This window comes from Thalassophryne amazonica, chromosome 6, assembly GCF_902500255.1.
Source record: "Thalassophryne amazonica chromosome 6, fThaAma1.1, whole genome shotgun sequence".
Classification (NCBI taxonomy): domain Eukaryota; kingdom Metazoa; phylum Chordata; class Actinopteri; order Batrachoidiformes; family Batrachoididae; genus Thalassophryne; species Thalassophryne amazonica.
Window position 1 is genome coordinate 97,631,561 of NC_047108.1, and position 19,948 is coordinate 97,651,508.

Consider the following 19,948-nt stretch of genomic DNA (forward strand, 5'->3'; position numbering starts at 1 on the left):
ATGTGCGATATTAGGCACATTTTTAGCTTAATACTGACACCTCTGAGGTCAACTACATCCTTTTACAATTTCAGCAGACTCATGAACATGGACCTTTTCAGAACAAAAGCAATGTGAAGACTGATGTCATTACAGTTTGATGGTGGTAAAAAAAAACACTATTTCTATGAGAACTAGTGAGCCAAGAATAGATTATAATCAGTAGACTTGATAACAGCACTGAACTTTATTGTAATAAATGTGTGTAGGCTCTAAAATGATGTGGCAATCACACTACTCGTTTCTGCACCTGTCTCTCTTTTTCACACACCACCCTGCAGATTCATGAGATGCAGTGGCCCGGCGGAACACAAGATGTGCCGTCTTCTATCTGCAGCCAACCCTGTCATCCTGGGCAGCGCAAGAAGACAGTGAAGGGAATCCCCTGCTGTTGGCACTGTGAGAACTGTGACGGTTACCAGTATCAGGCAGACACTTACACCTGCAAGATGTGCCGCTTTGATTTGCGGCCTAATGAGAACCACACTGGCTGCAATCCCATCCCCATTGTCAAGCTTGAGTGGAGTTCCCCGTGGGCGGTCATCCCTGTCCTCATCGCCGTCCTTGGCATCATAGCTACTCTGTTTGTGGTCACCACCTTTATACGCTACAATGACACGCCGATTGTTAAGGCATCAGGTCGAGAGCTCAGCTACGTCTTGCTGACGGGGATCTTTCTGTGCTATGCTACGACGTTCCTCATGATCTCAGCTCCCGACGTTGTGATATGCTCGCTGCGTCGGATTTTCCTGGGCTTGGGTATGAGCATAAGCTACGCAGCCCTGCTCACCAAGACGAATCGGATCTACAGGATTTTTGAGCAAGGCAAGATGTCAGTCAGCGCCCCACGATTCATCTCCCCGGCATCGCAGTTAGTTATCACTTTCAGCCTGATATCGGTGCAGCTTCTCGGCGTGTGCATCTGGTTTGGTGTTGACCCATCACAAGCCATCATTGATTACGAGGACCAGCGTACATCCAATCCTGAAATGGCCCGTGGTGTTCTGAAATGTGACATATCGGACCTGTCGCTCATCTGTCTGCTGGGATACAGCATGCTGCTGATGGTCACCTGCACAGTCTATGCCATCAAGACGAGAGGGGTTCCAGAGACATTCAACGAAGCCAAACCCATCGGCTTTACCATGTACACCACATGCATCGTGTGGCTGGCATTCATCCCCATCTTCTTCGGGACCTCGCAATCAGCTGAAAAGGTAGATTTAATCTTCTCAATATTTAGTCTTCATGATCACGAGGCAGAAAACAGAATTTAATACGCATACACATATTGTATAGTTCTCTCCAAACTACAACCAACAGTCTTATTAAGATCCCTCCCCTTCATGACAACTGTACAGTTTGAGCTATTTTAAGACAAAGATTTGAATAATTATAGGAGTGCTCATTTTGAGTGACAGCTAGTGTGTGCTGGTGAGCTGTCTCCAGGACCCGGCTAACAAAGTCCACCAGCAGTGGGTGCTATCTGTTGTGTTGTCTGTCTTTTCTGAGCATTTTACTATGAATATTATACAAATAATGAATCTTTATGTGTTCAGTGGTACAAATATTTGAAAGCTGGAACATACCATTCAACGAGGCTGAATGGTATGTTCCAGCTTTCACCTCATCAAATCAAATCAAATCAATTTTATTTATATAGCACCAAATCACAACAAACAGTTGCCCCAAGGCGCTTTATATTGTAAGGCAAAAGCCAAACAATAATTACAGAAAAACCCCAACGGTCAAAACGACCCCCTATGAGCAAGCACTTGGCGACAGTGGGAAGGAAAAACTCCCTTTTAACAGGAAGAAACCTCCAGCAGAACCAGTCTCAGGGAGGGGCAGTCTTTTGCTGGGACTGGTTGGGGCTGAGGGAGAGAACCAGGAAAAAGACATGCTGTGGAGGGGAGCAGAGATCAATCACTAATGATTAAATGCAGAGTGGTGCATACAGAGCAAAAAGAGAAAGAAACACTGGGTCACCTGAACCAGCCCTAACTATAAGCTTTAGCAAAAAGGAAAGTTTTAAGCCTAATCTTAAAAGTAGAGAGGGTGTCTGTCTCCCTGATCCGAATTGGGAGCTGGTTCCACAGGAGAGGAGCCTGAAAGCTGAAGACTCTGCCTCCCATTCTACTCTTACAAACCGTAGGAACTACAAGTAAGCCTGCAGTTTGAGAGTGAAGCGCTCTATTGGGGTGATATGGTACTAAGAGGTCCCTAAGATAAGATGGGACCTGATTATTCAAAACCTTATAAGTAACAAGAATAATTTTAAATTCTATTCTAGAATTAACAGGAAGCCAATGAAGAGAAGCCAATATGGGTGAGATATGCTCTCTCCTTCTAGTCCCCATCAGTACTCTAGATGCAGCATTTTGAATTAACTGAAGGCTTTTCAGGGAACTGTTAGGACAACCTGATAATAATGAATTACAATAGTCCAGCCTAGAGAAAATAAATGCATGAATTAGTTTTTCAGCATCACTCTGAGACAAGACCTTTCTAATTTTAGAGATATTGCGCAAATGCAAAAAAGCAGTCCTACATATTTGCTTAATATGCGCATTGATTTCTCACAATATTACTAGAGGTCAGGGTAATGCCATCCAGAGTAAGGATCTGGTTAGACACCATGTTTCTAAGATTTGTGGAGCCAAGTACAATAACTTCAGTTTTATCTGAATTTAAAAGCAGGAAATTAAAGGTCATCCATGTCTTTATGTCTGTAAGACATTCCTGCAGTTTAACTAATTGATGTGTGTCCTCTGGCTTCATGGATAGATAAAGCTGGGTATCATCTGCCTAACAATGAAAATTTAAGCAATACTTTCCAATAATACTGCCTAAGGGAAGCATGTATAAAGTGAATAAAATTGGTCCTAGCACAGAACCCTGTGGAACTCCATAATTAACCTTAGTCTGTGAAGAAGATTCCCCATTTACATGAACAAATTGTAATCTATTAGATAAATATGATTCAAACCACCGCAGCGCAGTGCCTTTACTACCTATGGCATGCTCTAATCTCTGTAATAGCAAAGGTGCTTTGCTATAGCTAGCAATAGCAAATCACCTCATGAAATATTTGTTCCATTGAAAGAATATAAAAACATTCATTATTTGTTTTATATAACGGCTAAATAGATCCTTGTCATTTGATATTTTATTAATTCATAAACAACAGAAAAGGGACTTACATTTTGGTGTTCCATTGCCGTTAAAGTCCAACACGAACTTTAAACTGGAGTTCAAAATTGCAATGATGTAGTCCGTGATGCTATGCACTGACTTTGTGTACTTCCAAAAAAAAAAAAAAAAAGACTTTGTGTCGTTCCTCAGTTAGCAAAAAAATTTGTCCAGCTTTTCATCCTAACAGGTCTTTATGCCTCCAGACGGCTTACAGCAGAGTGGATTTGTCTTTGTATGTGTGTGTGTGTGTGTGTGTGTGTGTGTGTGTGTGTGTGTGTGTGTGTGTGTGTGTGTGTGTGTGTGTGTGTGTGTGTGTGTGTGTGCATATGTGTTTGAAGAATTAGCAGCCTCAATTAGCTCCTTCAAATCGTCATCCATCAGCAAAACAAACTCTGATATATTTAGCTAAACACCGCCCCCGGTAATGTGAGCATGCACACTGGTCAGGGCGTGCAATAGCAAATTTCTTATAGCACCATAATTGTTGTGTGGGCCGCTGAAGAGGAGGTACTGCTGGCCCACCACCACCAGATGGCGCCCTGCTTGAAGTGCGGGCTTCAAGCACGAGAGGGCGTCGGAACCACTGAGAGTGACAGCTGTCACTCATCAACACCAGCTGTCACTCATCAACCACAACATCCATAAAAGCCGGACGGCAACTCCACCTCCCCGCCGAGAAATCAGCTACCACTCAGGTAACTTTCTCTGCGGTAATTACTGAGACTAAATATTGTTCTGTGTGCAGCCATTTTCCTGTGGACACAGTCTTCTGCTGGATTGGCGTATAGTGGGGGTTTGCGACGTTTTCGCCTCTCACTCCTTCCAGGGAAGAGACTGATAGGAGCTGCACGGGTGATTCTGTGTCTGGAGGTGGAGGTTTTCCCTCCTGGAGGAATTAAGCACTGAATGATTGCTGGGTGTGTATTCACACACCCACCATTAACTGTTTCTGTTTCTGCCAGCAGTACCGGGTCTGACTGCTGAAGACAGTGGCCACCTGGGGCGCAGGACTTGGCGGCTCCGGTGTTCTTCAGATCCGTTGGCGGTGGAAACTGTGTGGGATCCGACTCTTCTTTGGCCAGACGTCTTCTATCTTCGAGCCTGCCCACACATTACCTTGTGTATGATTGACCATCCTCATCCTCTGTTATTGTCTGTATTTCGTTGTGCGATTCACAACATTAAATTGTTATTTTTTGGCTTATCCATTGTCCGTTCATTAACGCCCCCTGTTGTGGGTCCGTGTCACTACACTTTCACAACAATAATTGCATGTTACAACCCCAATTCCAATGAAGTTGGGACATTTAAAATATTTAATGTTCAAACTGATAAACTTTATTGTTTTTGTGCAAATATTTGCTCATTTTGAAATGGATGCCTGCAACACGTTTCAAAAAAGCTGGGACAGCTACATAATGTGTGGCACATTATGAAGCGCAAAATACGACAACAGAGACCCCTGTTGAACAACTGAAGCCGTACATCGAGCAAGAATGGGAAAGAACTCCACCTACAAAGCTTCAACAATTGGTGTCCTCAGTTCCTAACTGCTTCTTGAGTGTTGTTAGAAGGAAAGGTGATGTAACACAGTGGTAAACATACCGCTGTCCCAGCTTTTTTGGAATGTGTTGCAGGCATCCATTTCAAAATGAGCAAATATTTGCACAAAAAAAAAAAAAGTTTATCAGTTTGAACATTAAATATCTTGTCTTTGTGGTGTATTCAATTGAATATAGGTTGAAGAGGATTTGCAAATCATTGTATTCTGTTTTTATTTACATTTTACACAACATCCCAACTACATTAGAATTGGGGTTGTAAAAAAGAACTATTGCACGGTCAATGAAACACAGCAGCAAACGATATGAATAATCCATGTCACCGACATACAAGCTACCAATCAAATGACAAGGATCCACTCAGCCGTTATATAAAAGATAATATGGGTTGCTGTGTGGTTAAATGTACAAATGGACCATATGAGAAGTCTGCGCTCTGATATTTCCAGTGAGTGAAATTTTAGATTATTTAATTTTGTTTTGATGTCAGCAAGAATGAACCCAAAAAATGAAGACAGTGACCACCCAGAGTAAAAAGTAAGGAGTTTATTTACCAAGGATGAAGTTGCTTATGAGAATCCAAAACCGAGGAACAGTCCAAAAGGACAGGAAGAACAGGAGGAGAGTAGAAACCAGGACAAGGGGAGATACTAAAACATAGAACTAACTGTTAATAAAATGGAGCAGAACAAATTGGAATAAACTAGCAAGCTGAGGGCAGAACAGTGACAACCTTAAATAGTGACATGTAACAAGAAGATGAGACAGAGGTGTGGTGATGGTGATGAGATACACCTGTGAAGGAACACCAAGTGACAGGGACACCAACAAACACACAGAGGGACTGACATAGACAGAGTGAAACATCACACCATAAAGAACCCCGGGTTGAGTTGCACTTAAAGAAACTATAAATAACACCAAATTAAATGGGAACCAAAAGCTAGCAGAGTAAAAAACCAAGGAACAGTGGCTGAAAACTGAAGTAAAACACAAGAAAGGATAAAGCTTGAGATAAAGGAAAACACAACAACTAAAAGGACAACCAACAAGGACAGGGGACAGTTCACAACAAATTTGTATGTCAGCATTGTTATCGGATATTGGTAGTTTGGTTACTTTGGATTCACTGATGACTCAAATTTTACGTAGTCAACTGGTTATATTTTGTTGTACCCACACGAAGCAACCTATTATGAAAACCACTCCCCTAGCTACAAAAATATGCCTTAGTCAAACACCCAAACCATGAAATATCTTGGGTTCATACAGTTTGCAGTGAAGTAGAAGTCAAAGTAAACGTAAAAATCACTGCAGGGTTGAGTTTTTTTTGCATTTTCCGTACCATCCCAGTGTTTTCTGTTCTGAGGTTGTATATTCTGCGAGTTTGTTTAATGGTTGCAGTAACATGAGTGATTTCACTGTTGGCAAACCACGAGTTAGCATGTTAACTGGGCTAAGCTGATTTAAAACCTCTCTGTTGAACACAGTGTAATGAAACCTAAAAGCATAAATCAAACCATCTTTCTAACCTGCTACTTTAGGCTGGTTGACAGAAATGCCTGACGACTGTTCAACGCAATTTTCCTTCCAACCAGCTAATGCATGCTCTATTTCTCAGCACATTAATTGGCTGCCGTAATGAAATGCAAAATTTGTAAAATATGTCTCCAAATGTTTGCTTCCTTGTTACTAGTCCCACTTTCACAGAGCTGAGGACAACAAGGTGTCCCTCCATGAAAGACCCCCTTTGCTGTAGTCTAAGAAATGCTGATTGTCCTTTCGGCAATTATGTCTACATGACTTTATTAGGAGCCAGAATTTATACACACATCCACTGCCTTTATTTTTAACACACTCACTTTTATGATGCAAGTGATTTCAAAGCAGCTTCTGAATGTGTTCTTGTGCACAGATGCAGAACGGCTGTCTTGTTGCTTCCATACAAACAATAGTTTGACTTGTTCTGTCAATGTTGATCTTAAAAGGGGTCATATAAAACACATTTTCAAAAATATAATATTGTGCACAAACTGCATTATTTATTGATTTATATTAGGCCTCTACAACTGTTTTCACATTAATCTTTTGACTTGGACTTTCAGACTTTTCAGTCTGGTCTGAGCAGTGTGAAAGCCTCAAGACACCTCAATGAAATATCATATTTGAGGTTGATTTTGTGGGGTGGTTGGCATAAAAGGTCTCATTTCCAGAGACTCCCTTATCTTGTACAGACAAGCCTGCATGTCACTCATCAACAACAAAGAACCTTCAATCAGAGTAAATTGTTGTATCAGACAAACTGGACAAACTGCTGGACATTATGGACGATGCCACTCACCCTCTTCACACCATCATCAGCAACCAGAGGAGCCTTTTCAGCCACAGACTGCTCCTTCCAAAGTGCAGGAGGAGTAACAGGAAGACAGGGGACGGGAAGGAGAGGAACAGTAGAAGCCAGTAGCAAGCAGGATTTCTGGTATTTATATTTGTATTTACATTTTGCAAATTGTTTTTTACTTCTACTTTTGATACTTTGTGTGCTTCTTACCCTGTGTGCTGCTATACAATACTGCCAGAACCTAAATTTCCCAGAGGGAGTCTTCCCAAGGGATTAATGAAGTTCTGTCTAATCTAAAATGTGAACGTGTGTTATCTGAATTCAGACAAACATATTGTATGGTGACATGGATGATTTCAATTACATCATTTCACTTCACACATCCCACAGTGTGACGACTGCACATGCACACATCATAATGACGATACTGGAGAAATATACTGTGCAGCCCTACTGTCAAGGCTCACTGGATTATTGACTCTCTTCACGTCAGTGATGACACAATATTCACACAAGGTTATACACTTGATGAATTGAAACAGAAATTAAATGTCAAGTTCTTGCTGCTGGTAGCAATACTGTAATAATATTATTGCTATGGTATCAAAATGATCTGATATGAACCTGCACACATTTTGTATTACTGATTCAAACTGTTTTTAATAGGAATGCAGTTTCTGTGTGCATGGTTATCGAATTGCAAAGCTTTGTGGATGTTTTGAACATGAAACCTGAAACATATTGAAAATGAGATATATAACAATAATGTTTTTGTAAGTGTGGAGGACAGTAGAATATCATACAAACACCATTACAAATGATCATGCAATATTAAAATGATTGTAAAGCTCAATTATTTATATTTTAATTCACATTTTCAAATTTTGAAAAATCAGCCATAAATAGAACCTAGTTTTTACAGTTTATCATTAAAGTTGAAATTCATCACACATTCAATTTATTTATGAATATTTATCAGGTTTTCATAATTTTTAGGATTTTATGATACATTAAATGTGCCTAAAACATCCGCACAGTACTGCACTTAAACAAATGAAGTGAAGTTGACTACACAAAACATGAACAAAACATGTGTCTGCAATGAAATAGAAGTCAAAGTAATTGTAAGAATCACTGCATTTTTAAATATTGGGGTTGAGTGTAAAAGGATGAATCAAGGCTGTTAACTAATGGCATTGAAACGTAGTTTTTAATTTCTATCAGATAGAAAAAAAAAATTTCTCCAGATGGACTTTACCTTGTAGGTATGAAGTTTTACCATAAATACATTATTAGATATAACAAGTTATGTAATGCGCACATTTATGAAATAAAACTATATGTAAGCTCTTTCCAAACAATTTCTTATAAGGAAAAACAATTAACATGCAAGTGAGAAAATGTTAAATTAAAATGTTAATGTGCTTCCTTTGACTAAAATGTTTTCTAATACTGTTTATAGCAGTATTTCAATACAAAATATGACTTTCACTTACACTTTTAAAAAGATCAATCAATCAATCAATCAATCAATCAATTTTTTATATAGCGCCAAATCACAACAAACAGTTGCCCCAAGGCGCTTTATATTGTAAGGCAAGGCCATACAATAATTATGTAAAACCCCAACGGTCAAAACGACCCCCTGTGAGCAAGCACTTGGCTACAGTGGGAAGGAAAAACTCCCTTTTAACAGGAAGAAACCTCCAGCAGAACCAGGCTCAGGGAGGGGCAGTCTTCTGCTAGGACTGGTTGGGGCTGAGGGAGAGAACCAGGAAAAAGACATGCTGTGGAGGGGAGCAGAGATCGATCACTAATGATTAAATGCAGAGTGGTGCATACAGAGCAAAAAGAGAAACACTCAGTGCATCATGGGAACCCCCCAGCAGTCTACGTCTATAGCAGCATAACTAAGGGATGGTTCAGGGTCACCTGATCCAGCCCTAACTATAAGCTTTAGCAAAAAGGAAAGTTTTAAGCCTAATCTTAAAAGTAGAGAGGGTGTCTGTCTCCCTGATCTGAATTGGGAGCTGGTTCCACAGGAGAGGAGCCTGAAAGCTGAAGGCTCTGCCTCCCATTCTACTCTTACAAACCCTAGGAACTACAAGTAAGCCTGCAGTCTGAGAGCGAAGCGCTCTATTGGGGTGATATGGTACTACGAGGTCCCTAAGATAAGATGGGACCTGATTATTCAAAACCTTATAAGTAAGAAGAAGAATTTTAAATTCTATTCTAGAATTAACAGGAAGCCAATGAAGAGAGGCCAATATGGGTGAGATATGCTCTCTCCTTCTAGTCCCTGTTAGTACTCTAGCTGCAGCATTTTGAATTAACTGAAGGCTTTTTAGGGAACTTTTAGGACAACCTGATAATAATGAATTACAATAGTCCAGCCTAGAGGAAATAAATGCATGAATTAGTTTTTCAGCATCACTCTGAGACAAGACCTTTCTGATTTTAGAGATATTGCGTAAATGCAAAAAAGCAGTCCTACATATTTGTTTAATATGCGCTTTGAATGACATATCCTGATCGAAAATGACTCCAAGATTTCTCACAGTATTACTAGAGGTCAGGGTAATGCCATCCAGAGTAAGGATCTGGTTAGACACCATGTTTCTAAGATTTGTGGGGCCAAGTACAATAACTTCAGTTTTATCTGAGTTTAAAAGCAGGAAATTAGAGGTCATCCATGTCTTTATGTCTGTAAGACAATCCTGCAGTTTAGCTAATTGGTGTGTGTCCTCTGGCTTCATGGATAGATAAAGCTGGGTATCATCTGCGTAACAATGAAAATTTAAGCAATACCGTCTAATAATACTGCCTAAGGGAAGCATGTATAAAGTGAATAAAATTGGTCCTAGCACAGAACCTTGTGGAACTCCATAATTAACTTTAGTCTGTGAAGAAGATTCCCCATTTACATGAACAAATTGTAATCTATTAGACAAATATGATTCAAACCACCGCAGCGCAGTGCCTTTAATACCTATGGCATGCTCTAATCTCTGTAATAAAATTTTATGGTCAACAGTATCAAAAGCAGCACTGAGGTCTAACAGAACAAGCACAGAGATGAGTCCACTGTCCGAGGCCATAAGAAGATCATTTGTAACCTTCACTAATGCTGTTTCTGTACTATGATGAATTCTAAAACCTGACTGAAACTCTTCAAATAGACCATTCCTCTGCAAATGATCAGTTAGCTGTTTTACAACTACCCTTTCAAGAATTTTTGAGAGAAAAGGAAGGTTGGAGATTGGCCTATAATTAGCTAAGATAGCTGGGTCAAGTGATGGCTTTTTAAGTAATGGTTTAATTAGTTAAAATTAATTTTTAAGATACAGTCATGATTGTCGTTTGGTCTAGATAACATCAAATGCTTCTCTCACACATGCGATAAAAATGATGCAACATAGTGAACATGTGATCGCAATGTCACCACAATATTGCTGTGTGAAGTAATCACTTACGGGCTGTCTATAACGAGGATCTGTGCAAAGGCAATATCGTACCTCAGTTTTTGGTTTCTGTTGTATTCTTTGTATAAGAACTGCAAAAAATCCACATACAGTCTTTGCAGAAACAAAGCTGCTATTCCATCCGTGTTGCACCAGAGACAAATGTGGGGTGTACACTGTACATATGTGATTGCCATTCAGCACCCAAGGCTTTTCTGTGGTGCCGTGGACACGGTGAAGCGCAGCACCGGCGCATGCAGCCAGACGTGACAGAAATTACAAGAGTACAAATAATTTGTGGTTTATCCACATTTTGTGAACTTTTCCAGGAGTCTGTAATAACCATAAGCCTGATGTAGTGTCTTTGTGATACAGTAGATGACCTTCAACATGCAACTTGTGGTTATTTCTGGTGTGCTTATTTCAAATAAACACCTTCTTTGTGTCTCTTGTGTGTGCAGAGCGTCACACATTAACAAAGAAACCAAACAATTGAAATGGTGATTTTTAGGACGACCACAGCGTGAGGTTGTACAACATTTGAACATGCACATATCCCAAAATTCAAGTCTTCCAGTTGTTATCAGGATCCTGGGATTGACCCAGTTAGGATTCATGAAGATCCATGGTGGACACCCAGCAGTTTTGCAAGTTCTCCCACTTAGAAATCATGGAGGGGTCTGAAATTTTCATCTTAGGTGCATGTCCACTGTGAGAGACATAATCTAAAAAAAAAATAATCCGGAAATCACAATGTATGATTTTTTTTAAATAATTTATTTGTATGTTACTGCTGAAAATAAGTATTTGAACACCTACCAACCAGCAAGAATTCTGGCTCTCACAGACCTGTTAATTTTTCTTTAAGAAGCCCTCTTATTCTGCACTCTTTAAATGTATTAATTGCACCTGTTTGAACTTGTTACCTGTATAAAAGACACCTGTTCACACACTCAGTCAATCACACTCCAACCTGTCCACCATAGCCAAGACTAAAGAGCTGTCGAAGGACACCAGGGACAAAACTGTAGACCTGCACAAGGCTGGGATGGACTACAGGACAACAGGCAAGCAGCTTGGTAGAAAACAACAACAACTTGTTGTGAAAGTGTAGTGACACTGACCCACAACAGGGGGCGCAAATGAACGGTCAATAGATGAGCCAAAAATTAACAATTTAATGTTGTGAAGGAGCACAACGAACATACAATCTCAGAATATGATTACAGTCAATCCACAAAGGTGACGTGTGGGTAGGCTCGAGGATAGAAGACGTCTGTCCTGAGAAGAGCCGGAACCACACGATTTCCGCCGCCACCGAACCTGGTGAATACTGGAGCCGCCAAGTCCCGAATTCCCACGTGATCACCGTCCCCAACTGTCGGATATGGTACTGCTGGCGAGAACAAAGACAATCAAGTGTGGGTGTGTGTACACCCCGTAACAACAACGGTGGGAATGCCACCTCCACCTCTCACTCAATATGTAGCAGAGTACTGCAGTGATTCCTCAGGGAAAAAGAGTGCAGTCCAGCACTCAATCAGCTCCCGCAGACAGAGGATAACAGGTACTCCTGCAAAGACTCACAATATACAGATTGATGTGTAAAACACAAACGGCTGAGTATATTACCTCCAATGAAGTACGATATCTCGGCAACAAGGTGGAGATGACGTCTGGTCTTTATGGAGTGAGATGATGTTGAGTAGATGGGTGACAGCTGTCAAGAGATAATGAGTGACAGCTGTCACCCCCGGCTGTGTCCGTGGCGGCAGCACCCTCTCGTGCCTGAAGCCCGCACTTCAGGCAGGGCGCCCACTGGTGGTGGGCCAGCAGTACCTCCTCTTCTGGCGGCCCACACACAACAGGACCCCCCCCTCAACGGGCGCCTCCTGGCGCCCGACCAGGCTTGTTCAGGTGACGGTGGTAGAAGTTGGCCAGGAGGGCCGGATCCAGGATGAAGCTCCTCTTCACCCTGGAGCGTTCTTCGGGTCCATACCCCTCCCAGTCCACCAAATACTGGAACCCCCGGCCCATCCGACGGACTTCCAGGAGCCGGCGCACCGTCCAAGCCGGCTCCCCGTCGATGATCCGAGCAGGAGGCGGCGCCGGTCCGGGAGCACAGAGGGGTGAGGTGTGGTGAGGTTTGATTCGTGACACGTGAAAAACCGTGAAGCTCCAACTCCCGGCTTCACTGCAGCAGGACTGAGCACTTTGAGGATCTTGAATGGTCCGATATATCTGTCCTGAAGTTTCAGGGAATCCACCTGGAGGGGGATGTCCTTCGTGGAAAGCCACACCTCCTGCCCGGGCTGGTAAGCAGGGGCCGGGGATCGCCGGCGGTCTGCATGGGTCTTCGCTCTCGTCCGGGCCTTCAACAAGGCAGAACGGGCGGAGCGCCACACCCGACGGCACTTCCGCAGGTGGGCCTGGACCGAGGGCACACCGACCTCTCCCTCCACCACGGGAAACAACGGGGGCTGATACCCCAAACACACCTCAAATGGGGAGAGGCCGGTGGCAGAGGACACCTGGCTGTTATGCGCATACTCGATCCAGGCCAGATGTTTACTCCAGGCCGTCGGGTGTGCGGACGTCACACAGTGTAGAGCTTGCTCCAATTCCTGATTGGCCCGTTCTGCCTGTCCATTGGTCTGCAGATGATACCCGGACGAGAGGCTCACAGTAGCCCCCAGTTCCCGGCAGAAGCTCCTCCAGACGTGTGAGGAGAACTGGGGACCACGATCTGAGACGATGTCGGTGGGTATCCCATGCAGACGGACGACGTGGTGGACCAGGAGGTCTGCTGTCTCCTGGGCTGTTGGGAGCTTCGGGAGGGCCACGAAGTGGGCCGCCTTGGAGAATCGCTCCACTATCGTGAAGATGGTGGTGTTGCCCTGGGACGGCGGGAGGCCCGTGACGAACTCCAGGCCGATGTGGGACCAGGGGCGATGAGGCACAGGTAACGGCTGGAGAAGTCCTTTGGACCTTTTATGGTCTGCCTTGCCCCTGGCACAGGTGGTGCAGGCCTGGATGTACTCCCGGACGTCGGCCTCCATAGACACCCACCAGAAGCGCTGCCGGACAACTGCCATGGTCCTTCGCACCCCTGGATGACAGGAGAGCTTGGAACCGCGACAGATGTCCAAGACTGCAGCTCTGGCCTCTGGTGGGACGTACAACCGGTTCTTCGGACCTGTTCCTGGGTCCAGGCTCCGTGCCAGGGCCTTCCGGACGATCTTCTCCACGTCCCAGGTGAGGGTGGCCACGATAGTGGACTCAGGCAGGATGGGTTCCGGTGGATCCGACAGTGCAGTTTTGACCTCCTCTTCGTGTACCCGGGACAAGGCATCCGACCTCTGGTTCTTGGTCCCGGGGCGATAGGTGATCCGGAAGTCAAAAAGCCCGAAGAACAGTGACCAGCGGGCTTGCCTGGGGTTCAGCCGCTTGGCGGTCCTGATATACTCCAGGTTTCGATGGTCAGTGAAAACCGTGAACGGCACAGACGCTCCCTCCAACAGGTGTCTCCACTCCTCAAGAGCCTCTTTCACCGCAAGGAGTTCTCGATTGCCGACGTCATAGTTCCGTTCAGCCGGGGTCAACCTGCGTGAAAAGTAGGCACACGGGTGAAGAACCTTATCAGTCTCTCCGCTCTGGGATAGCACGGCTCCTATCCCTGAGTCAGAGGCATCCACTTTAACCACGAACTGGCGGCTAGGGTCGGGCTGCACCAAAACTGGCGCAGTAGAGAACCGTCGTTTCAACTCCTTGAACGCGGCTTCGCACCAATCCGACCAGGTGAAGGGGACTTTTGGAGAGGTCAGGGCTGTCAGGGGGCTAACTACCTGATTGTAGCCCTTAATGAACCTCCTATAGAAATTAGCGAAGCCGAGGAACTGTTGCAGCTTCCTACGGCTTGTTGGTTGGGGCAAATCTCTCACCGCCGCAACCTTGGCCGGATCAGGGGCGACGGAGTTAGAGGAGATGATAAACCCCAGGAAGGACAAAGACGTGCGGTGAAACTCGCACTTCTCGCCCTTCACAAACAGTCGGTTCTCTAACAACCGCTGCAGGACCTGACGTACATGCTGGACATGGGTCTCAGGATCCGGAGAAAAGATGAGAATATCGTCCAGATATACGAAGACGAATCGGTGCAGGAAGTCCCGCAAGATGTCGTTAACCAAGGCTTGGAACGTCGTGGGGGCGTTGGTGAGGCCGAACGGCATGACCAGGTACTCAAAGTGACCTAACGGGGTGTTAAATGCTGTCTTCCATTCGTCTCCCTTCCGGATCCGAACCAGGTGATACGCATTTCTAAGATCCAGCTTAGTAAAGATTTTGGCTCCATGCAGGGGGGTGAACACGGAATCCAACAATGGCAACGGGTATCGGTTGCGAACCGTAATCTCATTCAGCCCCCTGTAATCAATGCATGGACGGAGTCCGCCATCTTTCTTGCCCACAAAAAAGAAACCTGCCCCCATCGGGGAGGTGGAGTTCCGGATCAGCCCGGCAGCTAATGAGTCCCGGATGTAGGTCTCCATTGATTCGCGCTCAGGTCGTGAGAGGTTGTACAGCCTGCTGGACGGGAACTCAGCACCTGGAACCAAATCAATGGCACAATCGTACGGACGGTGCGGGGGAAGGGTGAGTGCCAGATCCTTGCTGAAGACGTCAGCAAGATCGTGGTACTCAACCGGCACTGCCGTCAGATTGGGCGGGACTTTGACCTCCTCCTTAGCCTGTAAACCGGGAGGAACCGAGGATCCTAAACACACCCGATGGCAGGTTTCGCTCCACTGAACCACCACCCCAGACGGCCAATCTATCCGGGGATTGTGCTTCAACATCCAAGGGAAGCCCAAAATCACGCGGGAGGTAGAAGGAGTTACAAAAAACTCAATCTCCTCCTGATGGTTTCCAGACACCACCAGAGTTACTGGTTGTGTCTTGTGTGTGATTAAAGGGAGGAGGGTGCCATCTAGTGCCCGCACCTGCAATGGCGAAGGAAGCGTCACCAGAGGGAGCCCTACCTCCCTTGCCCATCTGCTGTCTAGCAAATTCCCTTCTGACCCCGTGTCCACCAGTGCTGGGGCTTGAAGGGTTAAATCCCCGCTCAGGATTGTAACTGGGAGTCGTGTGGCAATCTGTGTGTGTCCCACGTGAATGTTTTGACCCCCCCTTAGCCCAGTCTCTGAGGGCAGTTGTTGTTGTGGCCGTTTGGGGCAGTTTTTTCTGTGTGTGCTCCTTTGAGCTGCAGAAAAAACACTCCCCGTGGACCAGCCTCCTCATTTTGGCCCTGTACGTTTCCCTAACAACGCCAGCAGGGGGAGCTGTTGCCCCACTTTGCTCTGCGGCTGTGGAGCGTGGGGAGGGCGGCCCCTTTTCGAATCCGGAAGGGAGAGGGACGGCGCGTATCCGGCCACGTCCTTCGCCTCGCTCCCAACGGCGTTCCTCCAACCGATTGTCTAACCGTATAACGAGATCAATAAGCCCATCTAAATCCCGCGGTTCCTCCTTAGCTACCAGATGCTCCTTCAGGACCAATGACAGTCCGTTTATGAAGGCGGCGCGGAGCGCAACGTTATTCCAGCCGGACCTCGCAGCCGCGATGCGGAAGTCAACTGCATATTCGGCTGCACACCGGCGTCCCTGTCGCATTGACAGCAGCATTGTTGAAGCGGTCTCTCCTCTGTTAGGGTGATCAAACACTGTTCTGAACTCCCCCACAAACCCAGTGTATGCTGATAACAACCGTGAGTTCTGTTCCCAGAGCGCCGTAGCCCAGGCGCGTGCCTTACCCCGAAGTAGAGCAATCACATAAGCTATTTTACTAGCATCTGACGCGTACATGACGGGACGTTGTGCGAAGACGAGCGAACACTGCATGAGAAAGTCCGCACACGTCTCCACACAACCTCCGTACGGCTCAGGAGGGCTTATGTATGCTTCAGGGGATGGTGGGAGGGGTTGTTGAACCACCACTGGAACGTTCATATCCTGCACAGGGTCGGCAGGAGGAGGAGCTGCAGCAGCACCCTGAGCGCTCGCCACCACCTGCGCGGAGAGAGCCCCCACCCTGCGGTTCAGGAGGATGTTTTGCTCGGTCATTTGATCCAACCGAGCCGTAAAGGCGGTGAGAATGTGCTGCAGCTCACCAATCACGCCTCCTGCAGACGCCTGCGCTCCCTGCTCTCCCATTGGTCGTTCAACAGCCGGGTGACGCCCCTCGGAGTCCATGACGCTGGCTGAGATATCCTGTTGTGAAAGTGTAGTGACACGGACCCACAACAGGGGGCACAAATGAACGGTCAATAGATGAGCCAAAAATTAACAATTTAATGTTGTGAAGGAGCACAACGAACATACAGACATTCTCAGAATATGATTACAGTCAATCCACAAAGGTGACGTGTGGGCAGGCTCGAGGATAGAAGACGTCTGTCCTGAGAAGAGCCGGAACCACACGATTTCCGCCGCCACCGAACCTGGTGAATACTGGAGCCGCCAAGTCCCGAATTCCCAGGTGATCACCGTCCCCGACTGTCGGATCTGGTACTGCTGGCGAGAACAAAGACAATCAAGTGTGGGTGTGTGTACACCCCGTAACAACAACGGTGGGAATGCCACCTCCACCTTTCACTCAATATGTAGCAGAGTGCATTCCAGCACTCAATCAGCTCCCGCAGACAGAGGATAACAGGTACTCCTGCAAAGACTCACAATATACAGATTGATGTGTAAAACACAAACAGCTGAGTATATTACCTCCAATGAAGTACGATATCTCGGCAACAAGGTGGAGATGACGTCTGGTCTTTATGGAGTGAGATGATGTTGAGTAGATGGGTGACAGCTGTCAAGAGATAATGAGTGACAGCTGTCACCCCCGGCTGTGTCCGTGGCGGCAGCGCCCTCTCGTGCCTGAAGCCCGCACTTCAGGCAGGGCGCCCACTGGTGGTGGGCCAGCAGTACCTCCTCTTCTGGCAGCCCACACACAACACAACTGTTATGATTATTTATTAGAAAGTGGAAGAAACACAAGATGACTGTCACTCTCCCTCGGTCTGGGATTCCATGCAAAGCTCACTTTGTGGGGTAAGGATGATTCTGAGAAAGCCCAGAACTACACAGGAAGACCTGGTCAATGACCTGAAGAGAGCTGGGACCACAGTCACAAAGATTACATTAGTAATACATGATGCTGTCATGGTTTAAAATCCTGCAGGGCAGCAAGGTCCCCGAGCCAGAACATGTCCAGGCCTGTTTGAAGTTCACCAGTGACCATCTGGATGATCCAGAGGAGGCATGGGAGAAGGTCATGTGGTCAGATGAGACCAGAATAGAGCTTTTTGGAATCAACTCCACTTACCATGTTTAGAGGATGAGAACAACCCCAAGAAAACCATCCCAACCGTGAAGCTTGGGGGTGGAAACATCATACTCTGGGGGTGCTCTTCTGCAAAGAGGACAGGACGACTGCACCGTATTGAAGGGAGGATGGATGGGGTCATGGATTGTGAGATTTTGGCAAACAACCTCCTTCCCTCAGTAAGAGCATTGAAGATGGGTCATGGCTGGGTCTTCCAGCATGACAATGACCCCAAACACACAGCCAGGGCAACTAAGGAGGGGCTCTGTAAGAAACATTTCAAGGTCCTGGAGTGGCCTGGCCAGTCTCCAGACCTGAACTCAATAGCAAATCTTTGGAGGGATGCTGAAACTCCAAACCTGAAAGATTTGGAGAAGATTTGTATGCAGGAGTGGACCAAAATCCCTGCTGCAGTGTGCGCAAACCTGGTGAAAAACTACAGGAAACATTTGACCTCTGTAATTGCAAACAAAGGCTACTGTACCAAATATTAACATTGATTTTCACAGGTGTTCAAATAGTTATTTGTAGCAGTAACATACAAATAAATTATAAAAAAAAAATATCATACATTGTGATTTCCGGAATTTTTTTTATTTTTTTTTTTTAGATTATGTCTCTCACAGTGGACATGCACCTAAGATGAAAATTTCAGACCCCTCCATGATTTCTAAGTGGGAGAACTTGCAAAATCGCAGGGTGTTGAAATACTTAAATATTTAAGTATATTTAAGCTAGGGTTTGATCATCCCTGGCTGGATCGCCGGAGAGAGGGCGTATGATGTTGAAAGACCGGAAACGTCCGATGAGCTCCGGAACATCACTGAAGATGTGTCCCAGTGCATCTCAGGATGTATCTTTCCAACCAACCCTGCAGCTGTGACTGCAAATTGAACAGATACATGTTACTTTATGAACAGTTTAATCAGTCACAGCCACAGTAGCCTGTAATTCATGGGTGGGTGTCCTAGTGGTTTCCTTGCTTGTCTCCTTCTTGCAAGGTCAGTCAACTTTTGATAACTGAGGTAGCATGGCCCAAGCAGAGGATCACCTCTTTGAGTCTGGTCTGCTTGATGTTTCTTCCTCAAATCATCAGAAGGAGTTTTTCCTTACCACTGTCGCCTGTGTGCTTGCTCTAGGGGTTGGTAAGGTTAGACCTTACTTGTGTGAAGCACCTTGAGGCAGGTTTGTTGTGATTTGGTGCTATATCAGTGAAATGAATTGAATTGAAAAACTGAATTGCCTCCTCCAGACAAATCATATTGCTCTCAGCGTTTGTTGATGACTGATGTGAGTGACATCCAAGACATTCAGAAATTTGAAGATGTTTAGGAACCCATCCCCTGACGGTCTAAAGGAAACTGGATGTAATAGTGATTATTTTGTTGTGTTACAATAAAGGGTACCCATATTTATGAATTCCATTATTTTGGCTTTGGTCTTTATTTATTTATTTATTTTATATTGTGTTGTACAGATTTGTTTGAGTTTAAAGAGTGTAATTTGAGATTTTTTAATCGAAAGAACCCAGTATTCTTTGGTAATGGAAAAATTGATGTTATTAAAAAAATAAGTGCAACAGCTAGAGTGTGCATCTCTCCCTTTTAAAATTATGCATAGCTACGTAGATGAGCTCTGACACAACTGAGGAACAATACTTTTGATTATGGAACGATTTAATGTGATACGATTGGGTGAACTATGACGTAATCTGATCCAACACTTTTTAAATGTAGACATTCATTTTCAATGATAAATTTGAATGTCAAAAGTGGCATCACTTTCCTTCAAAGACATATTTCATAAAATAAAAATGGGATCATTTTCAGTTTTTTGCTACTGTCTCCACCACCAGAGGCAGCACCACAAACAGCAAAATTGTGAACGTAAAGTTCAAACTGATCAATCACATCGCCTACCACCGTTGGACATTTTGAATGTTTTTACCTCACAAAATTAAATGTTCCTGTGAACA

The 19,948-nt window shown here is 44.9% G+C and overlaps 1 protein-coding gene across 2 annotated transcripts in view; it reads left to right on the forward strand.

The window, feature by feature from the left end:
- The window catches only part of LOC117512710 (metabotropic glutamate receptor 4-like), a 673,449-nt gene that overhangs the window by 603,323 nt on the left and 50,178 nt on the right, over window positions 1-19,948 (forward strand). For both annotated transcript variants that reach the window (XR_004561363.1, XM_034172892.1), the window contains exon 9: window positions 321-1,256. Coding sequence is in view for 1 of the 2 variants with exons in the window: in XM_034172892.1 (XP_034028783.1) it covers window positions 321-1,256 (936 nt within the window). In the remaining variant the exon portion in view is untranslated. The remainder of the gene's footprint in view (window positions 1-320; window positions 1,257-19,948) is intronic.